The 17,551-nt window shown below is 45.3% G+C and overlaps 1 protein-coding gene across 5 annotated transcripts in view; it reads right to left on the bottom strand.

The window, feature by feature from the left end:
• Window positions 1-715: 715 nt before the first annotated feature.
• The window catches only part of slc25a26 (solute carrier family 25 member 26), a 62,503-nt gene continuing 45,667 nt past the window's right edge, over window positions 716-17,551 (bottom strand). The window contains exons 6-11 of one of the 5 annotated variants that reach the window (XM_023994032.2): window positions 17,489-17,533; window positions 11,887-11,956; window positions 9,663-9,727; window positions 5,260-5,333; window positions 4,464-4,555; window positions 716-1,090 (exon numbers count right to left, since the gene is read on the bottom strand). In XM_023994032.2, coding sequence (XP_023849800.1) covers window positions 819-1,090; window positions 4,464-4,555; window positions 5,260-5,333; window positions 9,663-9,727; window positions 11,887-11,956; window positions 17,489-17,533 — 618 coding nt within the window. In that variant the 3' untranslated portion in view covers window positions 716-818. Of the gene's footprint in view, window positions 1,091-4,416; window positions 4,556-5,259; window positions 5,334-9,662; window positions 9,728-11,886; window positions 11,957-17,488; window positions 17,534-17,551 lie in introns of all 5 variants that reach the window. The other 4 variants (XM_023994059.2, XM_023994067.2, XM_023994050.2 and 1 more) reach the window with 4 other exon arrangements.

Raw genomic sequence — 17,551 nt, 5'->3', positions numbered from 1 at the left:
TACCAACCAAATGTGTGACGGGCTGTGACAAACACTCCCACCTGTGTAACATTCATCTCCCTGTCGCTCTCCCAGGCTTTAATGGTCTTTACCTTCCCCCTCAACTGACATCTGAAGGACACAATGGGAGTTAATTACAAAACATGGCCCCAGTGTAAATTGACCTGTTTTTGAAAAAACTATTTTATATTCCAAGAAACATTTTGATGCATACTCAATACTCGATGTTCACCAATGCATTAGAGTAAAAGGTTCATCTATTCAGGATGTCCTGTTTTTAATACTAGGAAAAAACGGTCAATTAAATTGTACATGTTTTAGTACTATCCCTTCGATGGAAGTTGGCTAAAGTACATTGTCCATCCATCTGCATTAATGTGGCGGCAGTTGTGACAAATCCTGTAGTAAATTAGTGTTTAATCCAGCAGAAACACAGGCCCCATCTAGCACTGAGATGACAGCCTGCAGGTGGATGAGCTAATGATGCTTCCTCTCTAATAGGCTTTCTGAGCTGAGATACAGTATGTCTGAATGGCTCCCTGGTGGCTCTTCAATGCAGGTGGTTTTGTTCACCGTATTCCCATACTGAATAACGGAGAGCAGTAACCTTGGACGGACAAACTACTGTGAGGTGATTATTCTACCATTTAACTACCCAGCTTTAGACAATGAACTGGAGAAAGCGGTGACATTGAACAAAAATAATCACTAAGACTTTCATAGTGTAAAAATATGGCTTTTAATACCATTTCCACTCACATGGTCATAGTGAAGATACTCGGCTCAGAGATATGCGATCCTTGCTGTTAAAATGGAATTCACTCAGTTAAACTCAATCTGCAGCGCACTGATGAGCAGGAACGCAGACCTCTGGGTAATGCGATCAGGGATGACTCACACCAGGTGTCCCTCCTCGGGGCCAGTTCAGGCTGGGTCAGCACAGCACAGGGCCCTCTCCCACCTGCCCTCATCCCCAGGCCAGGGACAGGGTCTTTATAGCAGGGTGCGTCGGACCTTCTCATAAGCACCCAGGAAGATAAAACCTCCCAGACTGATGGACGTGACTCGAGGTATACTGCCAGAAAACAGACTGAAAAGACAGACAAAATTGCATCAGGTATTATGCAAGAGTAACATTTGACTAGGTCTTGTTCCATGTTTCTCTGCTAAAATGTATGTTCTGAGAAGGATTTCATGCTATTTTAGGGAGCAGGGGCCTATTAAGATGATCTAGAGTCAGTTTCAGAAGCTAAGGAACAGAAAAGCTGTTTCTGAGTCAGTTTTAGAAGCTAGGAGACTGGAGAGGCTGTTCTGAAGGCAAATTTAGAAGACAGGAGACTGGGGAGGATGATTTAGAGTCAGTTATTGAAGACAGGAGACTGGGGAGGATGTTTTTGAGTCCATTTTAGAAGACAGGGGAGTGGATTGGCTGTTTTAGAAGCTAGGGGAGTAGAAAGCTGTTTCAAAGAAAGTTTTAGAAGTTAGGGGACTCTCCAGACTGTTGATGTTGTGGAGGTCAGGGGATGGTGACAGGCCATGAGAGTACGCCAGTCTCCCAAGGCCCTTTTCCACACAGCTGTTTTGTGGATTACTGCTGAACCCCCTGATGGGCCTCCCTGGAGCTTGATCTGTCTGCCTGACTGATGGCCAGATGACATCCACACACGTCCCTCTGCTGTCCATCCGTGCGGCCGTCCAGCAACAGCCCCCTCAACTGGCTCAGCTCTCACACCCCGGATCAGCCCAGTCATTCCTCGCTCTCTTTTTCTCCCTCTCTCTTCTCCACACACTATAGCATTTACTCTCTCTCTCTCCCCACAGACTGGAAATATAATGGGTCCTATCCATTGGACTGTTTTGTTGCTTACTGAGAACCCCCACTCTGCCACTACGCCCCTACACTCCTCGGTCGGTTCGTCGATCTGTCTGCCCTGCCTCTGCTCTGGCCAGCAGCTCGAACTGCTCTCAGTGCCTTGGATGCTCCAGGGCTGACCTACGTAACACAACAGGCCCCAGAGGCCTGGGACACCTGTGGGGGCTGTGCTGAGGTTTTATGGCCCTCCATTTAGAAATGGGGTCACAAATGGTCTAACCGCTAATACATCAATTTTGTCAACTGCAAATCTGTACAAGGTGCCAAGCACGTCAGGGATCTCTCAACTATCCCAGCCATTTACAGAACTGCACGTTTAGGAATGCTGCTAGTCGGATCGGGTGTTTCGGAGAGGCTGCGCTCGTGTGTGTGTGTGAGCGCGTGTGGGTGTGTAAATGCTTAAGCTGGAACAAATGAGCAAGGGGACATTTCTCGAAGCTTGTCATCCTGCCCTTCAGTTTGCTCTTTGCAGAGTTATCACCCTCGACTGAAATAGAAGTTAACACCCACTATGTGTGAATCTCAACCTTTTCCATCACACGTGTTATATATCAAAATACAGTTCTTTTCGAAATGTTCATGTGGTAGGCTGCCAGTGCCTGACTGAAGCCAATGTTGTTCCTAACAACAAGCCAAGGAAAGCAATAGACAGAAAATAATGTCCCATTATCAGTATCTGCCCATGTGAAAGATTGTTTTGGCAATGGGTCAGCACAGTTCTTAAAGTGTTCTAAGACTCTAAATTCTCCAGACCACCTCCACATGTTCTGGCTCACAACAGTGTGTCACTTCCTGTCTGGGAGAAGCACCACCTGTGGAACAAGATGGCTGAACTTCTCCCATAAACCCCTGGGGCTCGCTGACTCACTGACATCAGCAGCCCGCCAGCCACACAGATCAGTCAGGCCCTGATCACCGGCCAATCACCTCACAGCCTCCTAACCGCACAGCCTAAAATACCCGAGTCCTCAGCAGGAGAGAGAGCTGCTCATCACAGGCTTTGGTCTTAATCATGTTGAGAACCAGTGGTCTTAGATACACCACATGTCTTAATCTCCTTTAAATCAGGAGCACTTTTCTTCTCATTAATGATCTGCTCAAAGGAGATGCATCATTTCACCTTCATCTGCACTAATGTGAAAGAAGTGGACAGTAGTCACTCACCATTAGAGCTTTCACCTCCTATGAAGTGACTATGGTGGAAGCCTTTGCATTAAGGAGAACAGGCGGTATAGTTGACAGGTAAACACACAATATGCTTCTGTTTGGGTTTCCTCCTATGAGTAGACCAAGGTTGGGGTCAAGTCGGAATTTAATTAAATTCAAACAATGAATTTGAATTGGCCACGCACTACAGGAAGCAGAATTTGAATTGAATTTGAATGGAAGGAAGTACAATTGAATTCAAAGCAATTCAAGTGAGACATGAATCTCATTAATTTGACAAATATTTTGCCACTGATTAATGCAAAGAATACAATCAATACATTTTATTATAACTCAAAGATGTCAAACATAATTTTTCTTTGTCATGAGATGTTATATTGTTCCCTTCCATACTGCAGTGTTTTTTCTGATATTTAAAAGGGAATTATGAATTATTATAGACAACCCATAACATGATCCTAGAATGTTTCAACCTTATGCTACATGGTATTGGTAACCATACATGGAGGTCAAAATAAAAATGTCTATGGTGATGTGTAGAATAAATAAGCCATTTGAATTTCATTCAATTAAATTCTACTTCCTTTAATTCACATTCTATTTAAATTCTTCACCTGTGGGTTGTGGCCAATTCAAAATCAATTACAATTCAAGAATTGGAATTAAAATGCAATTTGCAATTCAATTCAGAATTGACCCCAACCCTGGAGCAGACAGTTGGGTTCAAAGTCTGAGCAGTAGGGTTAGGTCATGCGAAGTGGAGTGGACTTGCTGAACTCAGGTTTACATTGTTTTGGCGTGTTTCAGCTTCATTCTGGTTGGTGTGGGGAGGTCCTGGCTGTCGATGTGTTTTGGTTAGTGTGGTGAGGAGGTGTGTAACGTTGGTCTAACCCAGTTGTAAGGCAGACAGGCAGGGCTAGGCAGGGCTCTGGTGCACAGCAAACAGATGGAAGCACTTTATGGCTTCACTAGACTGCAATTGGGCCTATTACCATAATTAAAGCTTTAAAGCCCCAGCCCCGGCGTAACTGCCAAGTTTTTTCCCTATGGAATCACGACACTGCTTTTCCTTCCTCTGGTTGTCCCAGAGAGACTGTGTGTATCGTACGGTTTATTATGCTTGCTCCTTCAGCTGTACAGAAAACCTCCCTCTGCAGCTATCTTATCAGTAAACCAAGAGTTAGAGAAGAGAAGGAAAAAAAGACCAGAAAAAGAGAGACAAAATATCAAAGAAAACAGGGAACATCAAAGAATACTCTTTCAATTAGGGGCGGGTTGTCGAGGCAGCTGGGAGGCTTAGGGTAGAGACTTTTCTACAAGGGATCCCTCTGTATGACGGCTTCATGAGCATAAGAGCCATTCAATAACAAGCCCACCCCGTCCCTGGTCTTCTCTTTCCCCAGCCGAGTGTGTTGAAGCTCACCCCGTCCCTGGTCTTCTCTCTCCCCAGCCGAGTGTGTTGAAGCCCACCCCGTCCCTGGTCTTCTCTCTCCCCAGCCGAGTGTGATTAAGGAACTACCCGGGGGTTATTAAACAGCCAGTTAATGTTGAATCAGAACCTCTTCCCAACATAATTGCACTCTCTGATTAGATTCCATTACTGCAGCCTACTCAAACAATCTCTGATAGTGCCTGAGAGACTGTTTTTGGCACCAACCCAAACCAAATCTGCTATTAACATCAGGACCTGTATATCTTAACTAAATGATGGCTGCTCATACACACCAGACTATTATTCACAGGGCTGTTTGGTTTAGGGCTGGCAGGCCATCATTCCCTCCTGACCTGGCCTTTTCATTAGGAGATGTCATAAACACATCACACATTCAGCTCCACACATAAACCGTACCGTTGGCCCTACTAATGTCTTAATCAATAGGACTATTCAGAAAAGTTATGTCTCTTGGAAAGCTCTTAATTCAAATTTTTCAGGTTTCTGCGCTGAATTTATGTCCCCTGACTAGTGTTCCTACCAGCAGGCAAACCTGATTATGCGAAAAACTGTAGGACTTTAAATCAGATAATGCAAAGTCAAAAAAAATGTACAGGCTAAGAGAAATGGTTTAAGATTTTAACAAACACAGTCTTTCAACAATAGAAAGGGGAAGGGGATACCTAGTCAGAGACACTTGTTGAAATGTGTACATAGGTACAAAAGGCTACCCCAGCCTAGTCCTCAGGTTCCCCCAGAACAGCAGCGTGTGATGGGCCATACTTACCCCGTCAAGCCCCTAGTCTTCCACACATCTAACAGCACCAGTGGGATGTTTCCACTCGCTGTACTAGTCCCAGCCTAAGAGAGAGAGAGAAAGAACAATTAAGAGACGTGACGATAGATGGATAGTTTCCTCCACTTCCTGCCACTTGGACAGACACCCTGTTTAGTCTTCATCGCCCATCCAACCTCCTCCCACTCCTCCCCACACAGACATCGGTGGCAACACAGGTGACACCCATAACCACCCACCGCCCACACTCCACCTGTTGCAGTTTTATGCCAGAGGTCTTGATTGGGGGGAGTGGGATCAGGATTGGGGAGTGGGAGAAGTAGTTAAGCTTGAGGGGGGGAGGGACTAGCGTGGCAAGAGGAATGGGAGGGTGATTAAAGAGAGGGGAAGTGAAGGGTGGGGTGCGGGGTTAGCATAACTGCGGCCTGGACTGTAAATCACCCTGTGTGTTTTTGTGTGCCCAGCAGTATTTGTTTTTGTATTTATTATGGATCCCCATTAGCTGCTACCTAAGCAGCAGCTACTCTTCCTGGGGTCCAGCAAAATTAATGCAGTTTATACAAGTTTAAAAACATTACAATACATTCACAGATTTCACAACACACTGTGTGCCCTCAGGCCCCTACTCCACCACTACCACATATCTACAGTACTAAATCCATGTATGTATAGTGCGTGTGTGTGTGTGTGTGTGTGTGTGTGTGTGTGTGTGTGTGTGTGTGTGTGTGTGTGTATGCATGTGTCTGTGGCAATGCTTGTGTTGCTTTACAGTCCACGCTGTTCCATAAGGTGTTTTTTATCTGTTTTTTTATATCTAATTTTACTGCTTGTGTCAGTTACTTGATGTGGAATAGAGTTCCATGTAGTCATGGCTCTATGTAGTACTGTGTGCCTCCCATAGTCTGTTCTGGACTTGGTGACTGTGAGGACATTGTGGACTGTGAAGAGACATGTCTTGTGGGGTATGAATGGGCGTCCGAGCTGTGTGCCAGTAGTTTAGACAGACAGCTCGGTGCATTCTACCTCTCATAAATAAAAGTAGTGATGAAGTCAATCTCTCCTCCACTTTCAGCCAGGAGAGATTGACCTGCATATTATTAATATTAGCTGTCTGTGTACATCCAAGGACCAGCCGTGCTGCCCTGTTCTGAGCCAATTGCAATTTTCCTACGTCCTTTTTTTGTGGCACCTGACCACAGGACTGAACAGTAGTCAAGGTGTGACAAAACTAGGACCTGTAGGACCTGCCTTGTTGATAGTGTTGTTAAGAAGGCAGACCATCGCTTTATAATAGACAGACTTCTCCCCATTTTAGCTACTACTGCATCAAAATATTTTGACCATGACAGCTTACAATCTAGGGTTACTCCAAGCACTTTAGTCATCTCAACTTCCTCAATTTCCACATTATTTATTACAAGATTTAGTTGAGGTTTAGGGTTTAGTGAGTGTTTTGTTCCAAATACAATGCTTTTAGCTTCAGAAATATTTAGGTCTAACTTATTCCTTGCCACCCACTCTGAAACTAACTGCAGCTCTTCATTGAGTGTTGCAGTCATTTCAGTCACTGTAGTAGCTGACATGTATACATAGACACTCTGGCTTTACTCAAAGTCAGTGGCATGTCGTTAGTAAAAATTGCAAGGGGCCTAAACAGCTACCCTGGGGAATTCCTGATTCTAACTGGCTTATATTTGAGAGGCTTTCATTAAAGAACACCCTAAGTGTTCTGTTAGACAAGTAACTCTTTATCCAGATTATAGCAGGTGGTGTAAAGACATAACACATACGTTTTTCCAGCAGCAGACTATGATCGATAATGTCAAAAGCTGCAATGAAGTCTAACAAGACAGCCCCCACAATCATTTTATCATCAGTTTCTCCCAGCCAATCATCAGTCATTTGTGTAAGTGCTGTGCTTGTTGAGTGTCCTTCCCAATAAGCATGCTGAAATTCTGTTGTCAATTTGTTTACTGTGAAATAGCATTGTATCTGGTCAAACACAATTTTTTCCAGAAGTTTACTAAGGGTTTGTAACAGTCTGATTGGTTGGCTATTTGAGCCAGTAAATGGGGCTTTACTATTCTTGGGTAGCGGAATGACTTTAGCTTCCCTCCAGGCCTGAGGGCACACACTCTCTAGTAGGCTTAAATTGAAGATGTGGCAAATAGGAGTGGCAATATCGTCTGCTATTATCCGCAGAAATTTTCCATCCAGATTGTCAGACCCCGGTGGCTTGTCATTGTTGACTGACAACAATAATTTTTTCACCTCTTCTACACTGACTTTACGGAATTCAAAAGTACAATTCTTGTCTTTCATAATTTGGTCTGATATACTTGGATGTGTAGTGACAGCGTTTGTTGCTGGCATGTCATCCCTAAGTTTGCTTATCTTGCCAATGAAAAGTAATTAAAGTAGTTTGCAATATCAGTGGGCTTTGTGATGAATAAGCCATCTGATTCAATGAATGAAGGAGCCGAGTTGGCTTTTTTCCCCAAAATGTTATTTAAGTTGCCCCAAAGCTTTTTACTATCATTCTTTATATAATTTACCTTTATTTCACAGTGTAGTTTATTTTAATTTAGTTTAGTCACATGATTTCTTAATTTGCAGTATGTTTGCCAATCAGTTGGGCTGCAAGACTTAATTGCCATACCTTTTGCCTCATCCCTCTCAACCATACAATTTTTCAATTCCTCATCAATCCAAGGGGACAAGTTAACAATTTTTTACAGTCATTTTCTTAATGGATGCATACTTAGTAACAGTAGTTTCATAAATGCGTCAAATGCAGCGTCTGGTTGCTCCTCATACACACCACAACCAGCAAATATTCTTTACATCATCAACATATGAATCACAATAAAACTTAGTGTATTACCTCTTATACACTATATTAGGCCCAGCCTTTGGAACTTTGGTATTCCTAGATATGGCTATTATATTGTGACACTACATCCTATGGATTTGGATACTGCTTTAAAGCAAATATCTGCAGAGTTAGAATATCTGCAGCGTTAGAAATATCTTCAGGTTTCAGAGGACACAGTGCTGTTTGCCAGGCTGTGGGCAGTGCAGCATGGTAAGAGTCCCTGTTCTGTGTTTTTCTAGGTCCTGCTGGCCACTGAGGAACAGTCTGAGCAGTCTCTCTGAGCAGCAGCCAGCAGAACACCCCTGTCCAGCCAGCAGACCCAGCCTTCCCAGCCAGCAGACCCACCCCTGTCCAGCCAGCAGACCCACCCTGCCCAGCCAGCACGACCCACCTCTGTCCCAGCCAGCAGACCAGACCCACCCCTGTCCCAGCCAGCAGACCCACCCCTGTCCAGCCAGCAGACCCACCCCTGTCCCAGCCAGCAGACCAGACCCACCCCTGTCCCAGCCAGCAGACCCACCCCTGGCTCTGACTTTTCTTCTGGAACAGGAGGAAACTAATGTGACAAGCTTCAACACCGCCATATCCCATCAACAGCCCTCCTCCCCTCCACCCCCACTTCTCTTCACCCCACACCTCAGTCCTGTCTGGGCTTGTGCAACAGGCGTTCAGGGCCCCGGTGAGGTAAAGAAGAGAAATTAACTACCATGGGTGATCTTATGTGGGGTTTTATAGAGTCAGAAAATGCTCCATTGTGTGTTTTAGCACTAAAAACATGAATTCATGTAACAACTAGATAATATTATGTCAATAAAATCCCAAGCGACCTCACCCCTAACTCTATAACCCCTGCTAAAACATGTTTATGGCAAATGTTTTGACACATCATATAACATTGTTTTCACCATCTTCACACAAGCGCCACGTCTAACCAACTGAAGTGTTACAGAGTAAAAAAGTAGTATCTCATTTGTCATCGCGGAGAACAAAAAGCACAGAACACTTTGTCTTATCCAAGGACACAACGACAGGGCTCAACTGAACTCACAACACCCCCACTAACATAACACAGAGAGACACAGTCAGACAAACACAGGAGCTAGCAGAGTAAACGCATGATATACCAGGACAGGCAGAGCAGAGCTAGGCTAACACAATGACACAAGCCTTCTGTTCCTGCTCTCTCAGAGAGATGAGAGGCCTGTCTGTCCGTTCCATTGGAAACTACTCTGGCCTGTCCAGATGTACTACAGCTAACATTAAACATGAACACAAACATGTCCACAGAACACTGTCCATTCAACGCTGGGCTGTGGAGAACACAGAGTGAATGTGCGTGTCACCACTGTCCATACTCTGTTCTGTTCTCCATGGCAGTGTGTCTCTGCTGAGCTTTGTCTACATTAGAGAACTGCAGTTCACTGTGGGGCTTTCTGTCTGTGAGGCGTCACTCAGCAGACAGACAGTGTTGAACAGTCCTGTAGCTGGCCCGGCCTGGGTTAGCTTGATTGGGCCTTACCTTGGCCAACATGATCCTGGTCTTAGCCACATCCAGGGGAGTGGTGACGAACGCTGCTATTCCACCTGGAAACGCAGCGAATAACACACACACACACACGCAAACAAACAAAATGAGTGCACTGCAAACATTTCTGTTCTGTAATGACAAAATACACTCATGACCTTTTTGACATCAAAATAATAGTTAGCTACATTTCATGATTCAATGGGATACATTGATACTCTCAAAGATGTTTCCCCAATACAGTTCCATTCCTAGACCAGACCCACTATTCCTCCCACACCGTCAGTCAGGCCCACGCCTCACTAAACACTACACACACAGGGACCCCCACACACTGTCGGTCTGTCTGTCTCTGTCTGTCAGTCTCACCCCCCCCTCCCACCCCGGCTGCTTCTCTTTATTGCAGCGCTACAGGAGCGGTTACCCCCCCCCCCCTATCTAAACCCAGGCCAAGTTTGGAGGCCCACACTCTGAAGGTTCCAGGGGTGTCCCCACTGAGACGAGAGGAGGGGGAGGAGAGTGCCAAAACCTCTACACCCTCTCAGTGTCTGTCTGTCGGACTGACTATCGTCCAGACTACATTACATAGCAACTGCTGTCAGGGACATAATGGGCTACTGAAGAGCAGTGAGGGAGAGGAGCTGATGCTTGGCCATGTAACTGTCATACATTTAAATGTTATAAGAGGTTTCCAATAACCATCTCTATATGCTTTGGGACTTTTACCATTGTTGTAAGCACTGTTCTGAGAATGAGTATGGATTTGACTAGCTGGGAGTATGTCGCTGACTTCTCGGACTTTTGATTTTCCCAACCCTCACCAAGTATACTCTTGTAGACTCTGTGTTGATAAAACATACTGGATTCTACGATACTTGGGTATCCCTCAAAGCATTTGGTATCCATGCAAATCTAATAAGCCGGGTCGCTTTGGGATCTAGAACTGGTGTAAAATCACATGATATGATCGACATTACAAGCAAGGTTAAATACAAAATCAGTCAATTAAGTTAAAATCTGTCAATTACGTAAAATCAGTCAATTAAGTAATCCAGTTTAGTGGTCTGGCAATGAAAGTGTCGATTCAACAGGCGGTTCACAGAAGATAAGAGACCGTGCCATTATGTGTCTCTTAGCCTTCCACACAAGTAGAGGAATATATGAAGTGTGACTATTTCCTATGCTGACTGGATCACACATACTTTATAAGGCATGATGTGGAGAAGTCGAGTGAAACCTGAGCATCCCTCTTGGTCCTCTGTTGTGTGGGGAAATCAACTCAACTCAGACTCAGAGATTACACCGTCTCCCCCTCTGTCATTCTGGCTTTCTCTCTCCTCCCCCATCTATTCTACCTCCTCTCTTATTCCATCTCTACTCCTCACCTCTCCATTTCTCTCCCTCTACTACACCCCCCATCTTTCCTCTCTCTCTCCTCTCCCCCTCCAACTGCCCTTCCACCCCCCCTCTCCTCCCCAGTGTGTGTTTGCTCCAGGTGGGGTGGCTTGTGGCCATGTCTATGGTCCTCAGGGTGCAGTGTCCTCAGCCCCAGCCCTCAGCTCCTACAAATCTGCTTTTTGTCTGGCCTGTCACACAGACTAAAGAGTTATGGCCCAACTGTCTCCCTTTCTCTCTTCGTCTCTCTCTCTCTTTGTCTCTGTATCCATATCTCTCTCTCTCTCTCTACTCTCTCACACTCTCCACCTCTCTTTTGCTCACTATTTTGTCCCCCCTCCCTCTCGGTTTCTCTCTCTCTCTGCCTGAGACCGCTTCAGGCCTCATTGCTCAGGATGTCAGACAGCTGCATGGGCCCCAGTGCCGAGGGCGGGCCCTTCTCCCCCCCTCCTGGACTCCCCTCTCTTCTCCTCCTTTCTTCCATTCCCCTGATGCTCATCTGTGCTGAGGCACAACACTGAAACCTGGCCCTCTATGTGTGCAGCACTTACTGACAGAGTGAGTCAATCGACCAATAACTTTACCTCTATCTACAGCAAAAACATTCGATCAATCAAAAGTGCTTTCTCTTTTTTCAACGGTCTCTTGTCTTTCCAGGCCTGTGACGCAGGTAAAAGACACTGTGCCAACTGAGGCAACCGGTGTAGAATTCTTCAGGAATGTGGCTTGGTTAAACTTTCTATATTCCTGGCCCTCTACCATCCAACCTCCTCTCCGTCCCTCCCTCTCTGCCTTTCCCAAAGCAGCATATAATCCTCTGCACCTGCAAAAGCTCCGCACACTGCAGCCTGCCAAGAGTAGAGAGTGTGACCTTGCCTCCATGACCACTGAGTCTGAGAGGAGAGAGAAAGGAGAGAGAGAAAGAGAGATAGCGAGAGGGAGAAAGAGGGAGAAGAGGGGGTGGTTATTCGAGTTATCAGACGCATTAAAAACACATCCCAAACCTCATCGGAATCGGCCTGGGGCTGGGAACCAAATGGCACAGCTATTTTCTGTTGTTCCCCTCGCCATCTCCAGAATGATGTCATTCGCTCTTTTCCCAAGCACATTACAGGACAGAAAGAGAGGGGAAGGGGAAAGGGAAAGACAAGAAAAAAGTGCAGTAAAGGTCCCCAAAACTCCTCTGCTCAGCAGAAGAGCCCTGGCTGATAAAGTTATGCTGTACTCATATGTGAACTAATTGACTCACTCTGTCAGTAGAGAAGAGAAGCTAAGCTCTGTTATTTGAACATGTTCATGGGGTTAGGTCATCCAAGTGAAGAGGGAACAGAATGGACCCAGCTGAAGAGAGCTGTCTGCAGTCTATACTATCATGCCAAAGTGTGAAGAAACAACATTTGTTCAATATTTCACCATGGAGCTTATGGAGTTATATTCACCATGGAGTTTATGGAGTTATATTCACCATGGAGCTTATGGAGTATATTCACCATGGAGCTTATGGATATATTCACCATGAGCTTATGGAGTTATATTCACATGGAGTTATGGATTATATTCACCATGGAGCTTATGGAGTTATATTCACCATGGAGCTTATGGAGTATATTCACCATGGAGCTTATGGAGTTATATTCACCATAGGAGTTATACAGGAGTTTATGGAGTTATATCACCATGGAGCTTATGGAGTTATATTCACCAGGAGCTTATGGAGTTATATTCACCATGAGCTTATGGAGTTATATTCACCATGGAGCTATGGAGTTATATTCACCATGGAGCTTATGGAGTTATATTCACCATGGAGCTTATGGAGTTATATTCACCATGGAGCTTATGGAGTTATATTCACCATGGAGCTTATGAGTATATTCACCATGGAGCTTATGGAGTTATATTCACCATGGAGCTTATGGAGTTATATTCACCATGGAGCTTGATGGAGTTATATTCACCATGGAGCTTATGGAGTTATATTCACCATGTGAGCTTATGGAGTTATATTCACCATGGAGCTTATGGAGTTATATTCACCATGGAGCTTTATTGAGTTATATTCACCATGAGCTTATGAGTTATATTCACCATGGAGCTTATGGAGTTATATTCACCATGGAGCTTATGAGTTACAGTGGGAGATTTTGCAGGGTTTCCTACTTACAAAGCATGTAGAGGTCTGTCATTTTTATCATAGGTACACTTCAACTGTGAGAGACGGAATCTAAAACAAAAATCCAGAAAATCACATTGTATGATTTTTATGTAATTAATTTGCATTTTATTGCATGACATAAGTATTTGATACATCAGAAAAGCAGAACTTAATATTTGGTACAGAAACCTTTGTTTGCAATTACAGAGATCATACGTTTCCTGTAGTTCTTGACCAGGTTTGCACACCACTGCAGCAGGGATTTTGGCCCACTCCTCCATACAGACCTTCTCCAGATCCTTCAGGTTTCGGGGCTGTCGCTGGGCAATACGGACTTTCAGCTCCCTCCAAAGATTTTCTATTGGGTTCAGGTCTGGAGACTGGCTAGGCCAGGATCTTGAGATGCTTCTTACGGAGCCACTGCTTAGTTGCCCTGGCTGTGTGTTTCGGGTCGTTGTCATGCTGGAAGACCCAGCCACGGCCCATCTTCATTGCTCATACTGAGGGAAGGAGGTTGTTGACCAAGATCTCGCGATACATGGCCCCATCCATCCTCCCCTCAATACGGTGCAGTCGTCCTGTCCCCTTTGCAGAAAAGCATCCCCAAAGAATGAAAATCACATTGTATGATTTTTAAGTAATTAATTTGCATTTTATTGCATGACATAAGTATTTGATCACTTACCAACCAGTAACTTCTCTCACAGTTGAAGTGTACCTATGATAAAAATTATAGACCTCTACATGCTTTGTAAGTAGGAAAACCTGCAAAATCGGCAGTGTATCAAATACTTGTTCTCCCCACTGTATATTCACCATGGAGCTTATGGAGTTATATTCACCATGGAGCTTATGATGTTGGATCAGTTCAGGACTCTGTGTTCCATATTTCTGTGTTTATGTTCAAATATTGTGACAGAAGGCACTATCTGGGCTAACGTCATATAAAACAGGTTGGACTGGAACCTCAACTAATTACACAATACCTCACCGCTAGCTAATTACACAACCTATACTTGTCTTGTTTGGGGTTTCCTAGCTGCTGCTATAAAACAACCATCATGCCATCCTTTCCCTCTCTCCGCAACATTGGTGAGCATGGCAGGTCTGAATGCTGTTTGGTTGTGTTGGATTCTGGTGTAGAGTTCTGGATGTAGTTGGGCTGCAGGTTCGGCCCAAGGCTGACAGATAATTGCTGGTCCTTCTTGAAAACACATTGTAACAGTTTGGTTGTCATAGAACAGATGTCTGTACTGTGAGACGCCTAAGATAGCGCTGCAGGGAGGACAGGACGGACAGCTGATCATCCTCGCAGTGGCAGACCACGTGTAACAACACCTGCACAGGATCGGTAGATCCGAACATCACACCTGCGGGATAGGATGGCAACAACAACTGCCCGAGTTACACCAGGAACGCACAATCCCTCCATCAGTGCTCAGACTGTCCACAATAGGCTGAGAGAGGCTGGACTGAGGGCTTGTAGGTCTGTTGTAAGGCAGGTCCTCACCAGACATCACTGGCAAGAACGTTGCCTATGGGCACAAACCCACCGTCGCTGGACCAGACAGGACTGGCAAAACGTGCTCTTCACTGATGAGTCACGGTTTTGTCTCACCAGGGGTGATGGTCGGATTCGCGTTTATCATCGAAAGAATGAGCGTTACACCGAGGCCTGTACACTGGAGCGGGATCGATTTGAAGGTGGAGGGTCCGTCATGGTCTGGGGCGGTGTGTCACAGCATCATCGGACTGAACTTGTTGTCATTGCAGGCAATCTCAACGCTGTGCGTTACAGGGAAGACATCCTCCTCCCTCATGTGGTACCCTTCCTGCAGGCTCATCCTGACATGACCCTCCAGCATGACAATGCCACCAGCCATACTGCCAGTTCTGTGCGTGATTTCCTGCAAGACAGGAATGTCAGTGTTCTGCCATGACCAGCGAAGAGCCCGGATCTCAATCCCATTGAGCATGTCTGGGACCTGTTGGATCGGAGGGTGAGGGCTAGGGCCATTGCCCCCAGAAATGTCCGGGAACTTGCAGGTGCCTTGGTGGAAGAGTGGGGTAACATCTCACAGCAGTACCTGGCAAATCTGGTGCAGTCCATGAGGAGATGCACTGCAGTACTTAATGCAGTTGGTGGCCACACCAGATACTGACTCTTACTTTTGATTTTGACCCCCCCCCCCTTTGTTCAGGGACACATTATTCCATTTCTGTTAGTCACATGTCTGTGGAACTTGTTCAGTTTATGTCTCAATTTTTGAATCTTGGTATGTTCATACAAATATTTACACATGTAAAGTTTGCTGAAATTAAACGCAGTTGACAGTGAGGATGTTTCTTTTTTTGCTGAGTTTATTAACCTTCCTGCTAACTTAATCTCTAGCATACATGATCTCTATCTAACACACACACGCACGCACGCACACGCGTATACTCACACATGTTCAAACGTAAACACACATGTAGATTTGGGAGAGCAGGGAGAGGATGTGTCATATTTATTCCATTAGGTTGCAGATTGAAAGGGAGACTTTGTTTTCCACATCAAAGGCCTGCATGGTGGGAAGCCTCTCCACTTCTCCCTCCTGAATGACTAATAAGAGGGAAATCTGCCTGGTCAAAATAGACCTACCTCATCCTCCTTCTACTGTGTGTGTGTGCGTGTGGTGTAGACTTATGTGGTGATGGACATGTTTGTAATAAGCTATGTTGGTTTGGTGGGCTATGGGAGGAAGACAGTGTGTGTGTTGGGGATGTTTATATGGATCTGGTGGTTAAAAGGTACGTAGTGTTGGTTTGGTGGGCTATGGGAGGAAGACAGTGTGTGTGTTGGGGATGTTTATATGGATCTGGTGGTTAAAAGGTACGTAGTGTTGGTTTGGTGGGCTATGGGAGGAAGACAGTGTGTGTGTTGGGGATGTTTATATGGATCTGGTGGTTAAAAGGTACGTAGTGTTGGTTTGGTGGGCTATGGGAGGAAGACAGTGTGTGTGTTGGGGATGTTTATATGGATCTGGTGGTTAAAAGGTACGTAGTGTTGGTTTGCTGATTGCTCTGGCTCATTTGTTGAGTGAATTCGATTGACATAGGGGGCTAAATCCTAACTTGTGAAATGTGTGTGCAAGTTTAACATAAAAACATGCATTGATGTCAGTGAGATATTAGCATGAACGTTTGAGTTGCGTGTAGCTACATTTCTTAGTATAGATTGATCTCATAGCATGTTAATGGGATGAGGAAGGTCTCTGTTGGTCTGTACTGGTTGGGTGATGTGTGAGGAGCTCTGTGTGTCTGCTGACAGCTGTGCTGCTGGCTCCGTATGAAACAGAAATAAAAAGCCGTAACGCAGCACATTTGTACCCCGGAGCAGATGTGGAGCTCAGGGTGAGAATGCCACACACAGACGGCAGGCGCACACAGACACACACATTAACACACATTAACCAGTCTCCTGGCTCTCCAAACAGCCAAAAAATACATTTAACCATTAGCTAGCTATTAGTTTTACTTTTCTAAGTGAAGCTTTTATGGTTTCCAGGCCAGGGATCTCCAGGAGAGACTACAATTCATACAGGCCGGTAGGCGAGAGGAGAGGTTAGAGAGGAGATAGGATAGAAGGGTAGATGGGCAGAGGGGACAAGAGAGAGGAGGGGAGAGCGGAGTTTGGGGAGAGGGGCCATATTCCAGAGCTGGCCTGTCCAGTTAAACTTTTTCCTAATGGCTGTGTGCAGATAGCCTGGAGTGAAGGCCTTTGAGATTGTGACAAAGAGGGGCTTGTGAATGACACGTCTTACTCTGCAGCAGGGGGTGCAGATCCATCCCCCGCTCCAGCACAGCTGTGTGGTCTATTGACCCCCCTCCCACCCCTCCTGGTCAGTCCACGCTGCACTGCTCGTTTGGGCCTAACGTTAATGGAATGTTCTACTGCCCGCGCCCCCGGAGACATGATGTCACTCTCACAAACGCTTTCAAAGAAAAAACAGCTTTTATGTGTCCAAGCAGACAATGGAGAAGGAGAGAAAGAGAGAAGGAGAGAAGGAAAGAAGGAGAGATAGAGAGATATAGAGAGAGAGAGTTGACAATGCCGTGGTGACCCATTAAACAAGGCCATAATTTCCCAACCTCTACTGCCGAGGAGACATGGCCAAGTAGGTCCGACTCCACTGTAAATGTGTCAGAACATAAGCATCCTATTACGACTTTATGGCACCATCATTACAGGGACACATTACAGCACAGAGAGACAGAGGAGGATCCATACCTTTAAATACTCCCACAGTGGAAACTGGACCAGAGAGAATGGGATCTGAAAATAGAAAACGGA

Source organism: Salvelinus sp. IW2-2015, linkage group LG1 (genome assembly GCF_002910315.2).
Source record: "Salvelinus sp. IW2-2015 linkage group LG1, ASM291031v2, whole genome shotgun sequence".
Classification (NCBI taxonomy): Eukaryota; Metazoa; Chordata; class Actinopteri; order Salmoniformes; family Salmonidae; genus Salvelinus; species Salvelinus sp. IW2-2015.
This window is presented reverse-complemented; position numbering and strand designations above follow the sequence as displayed.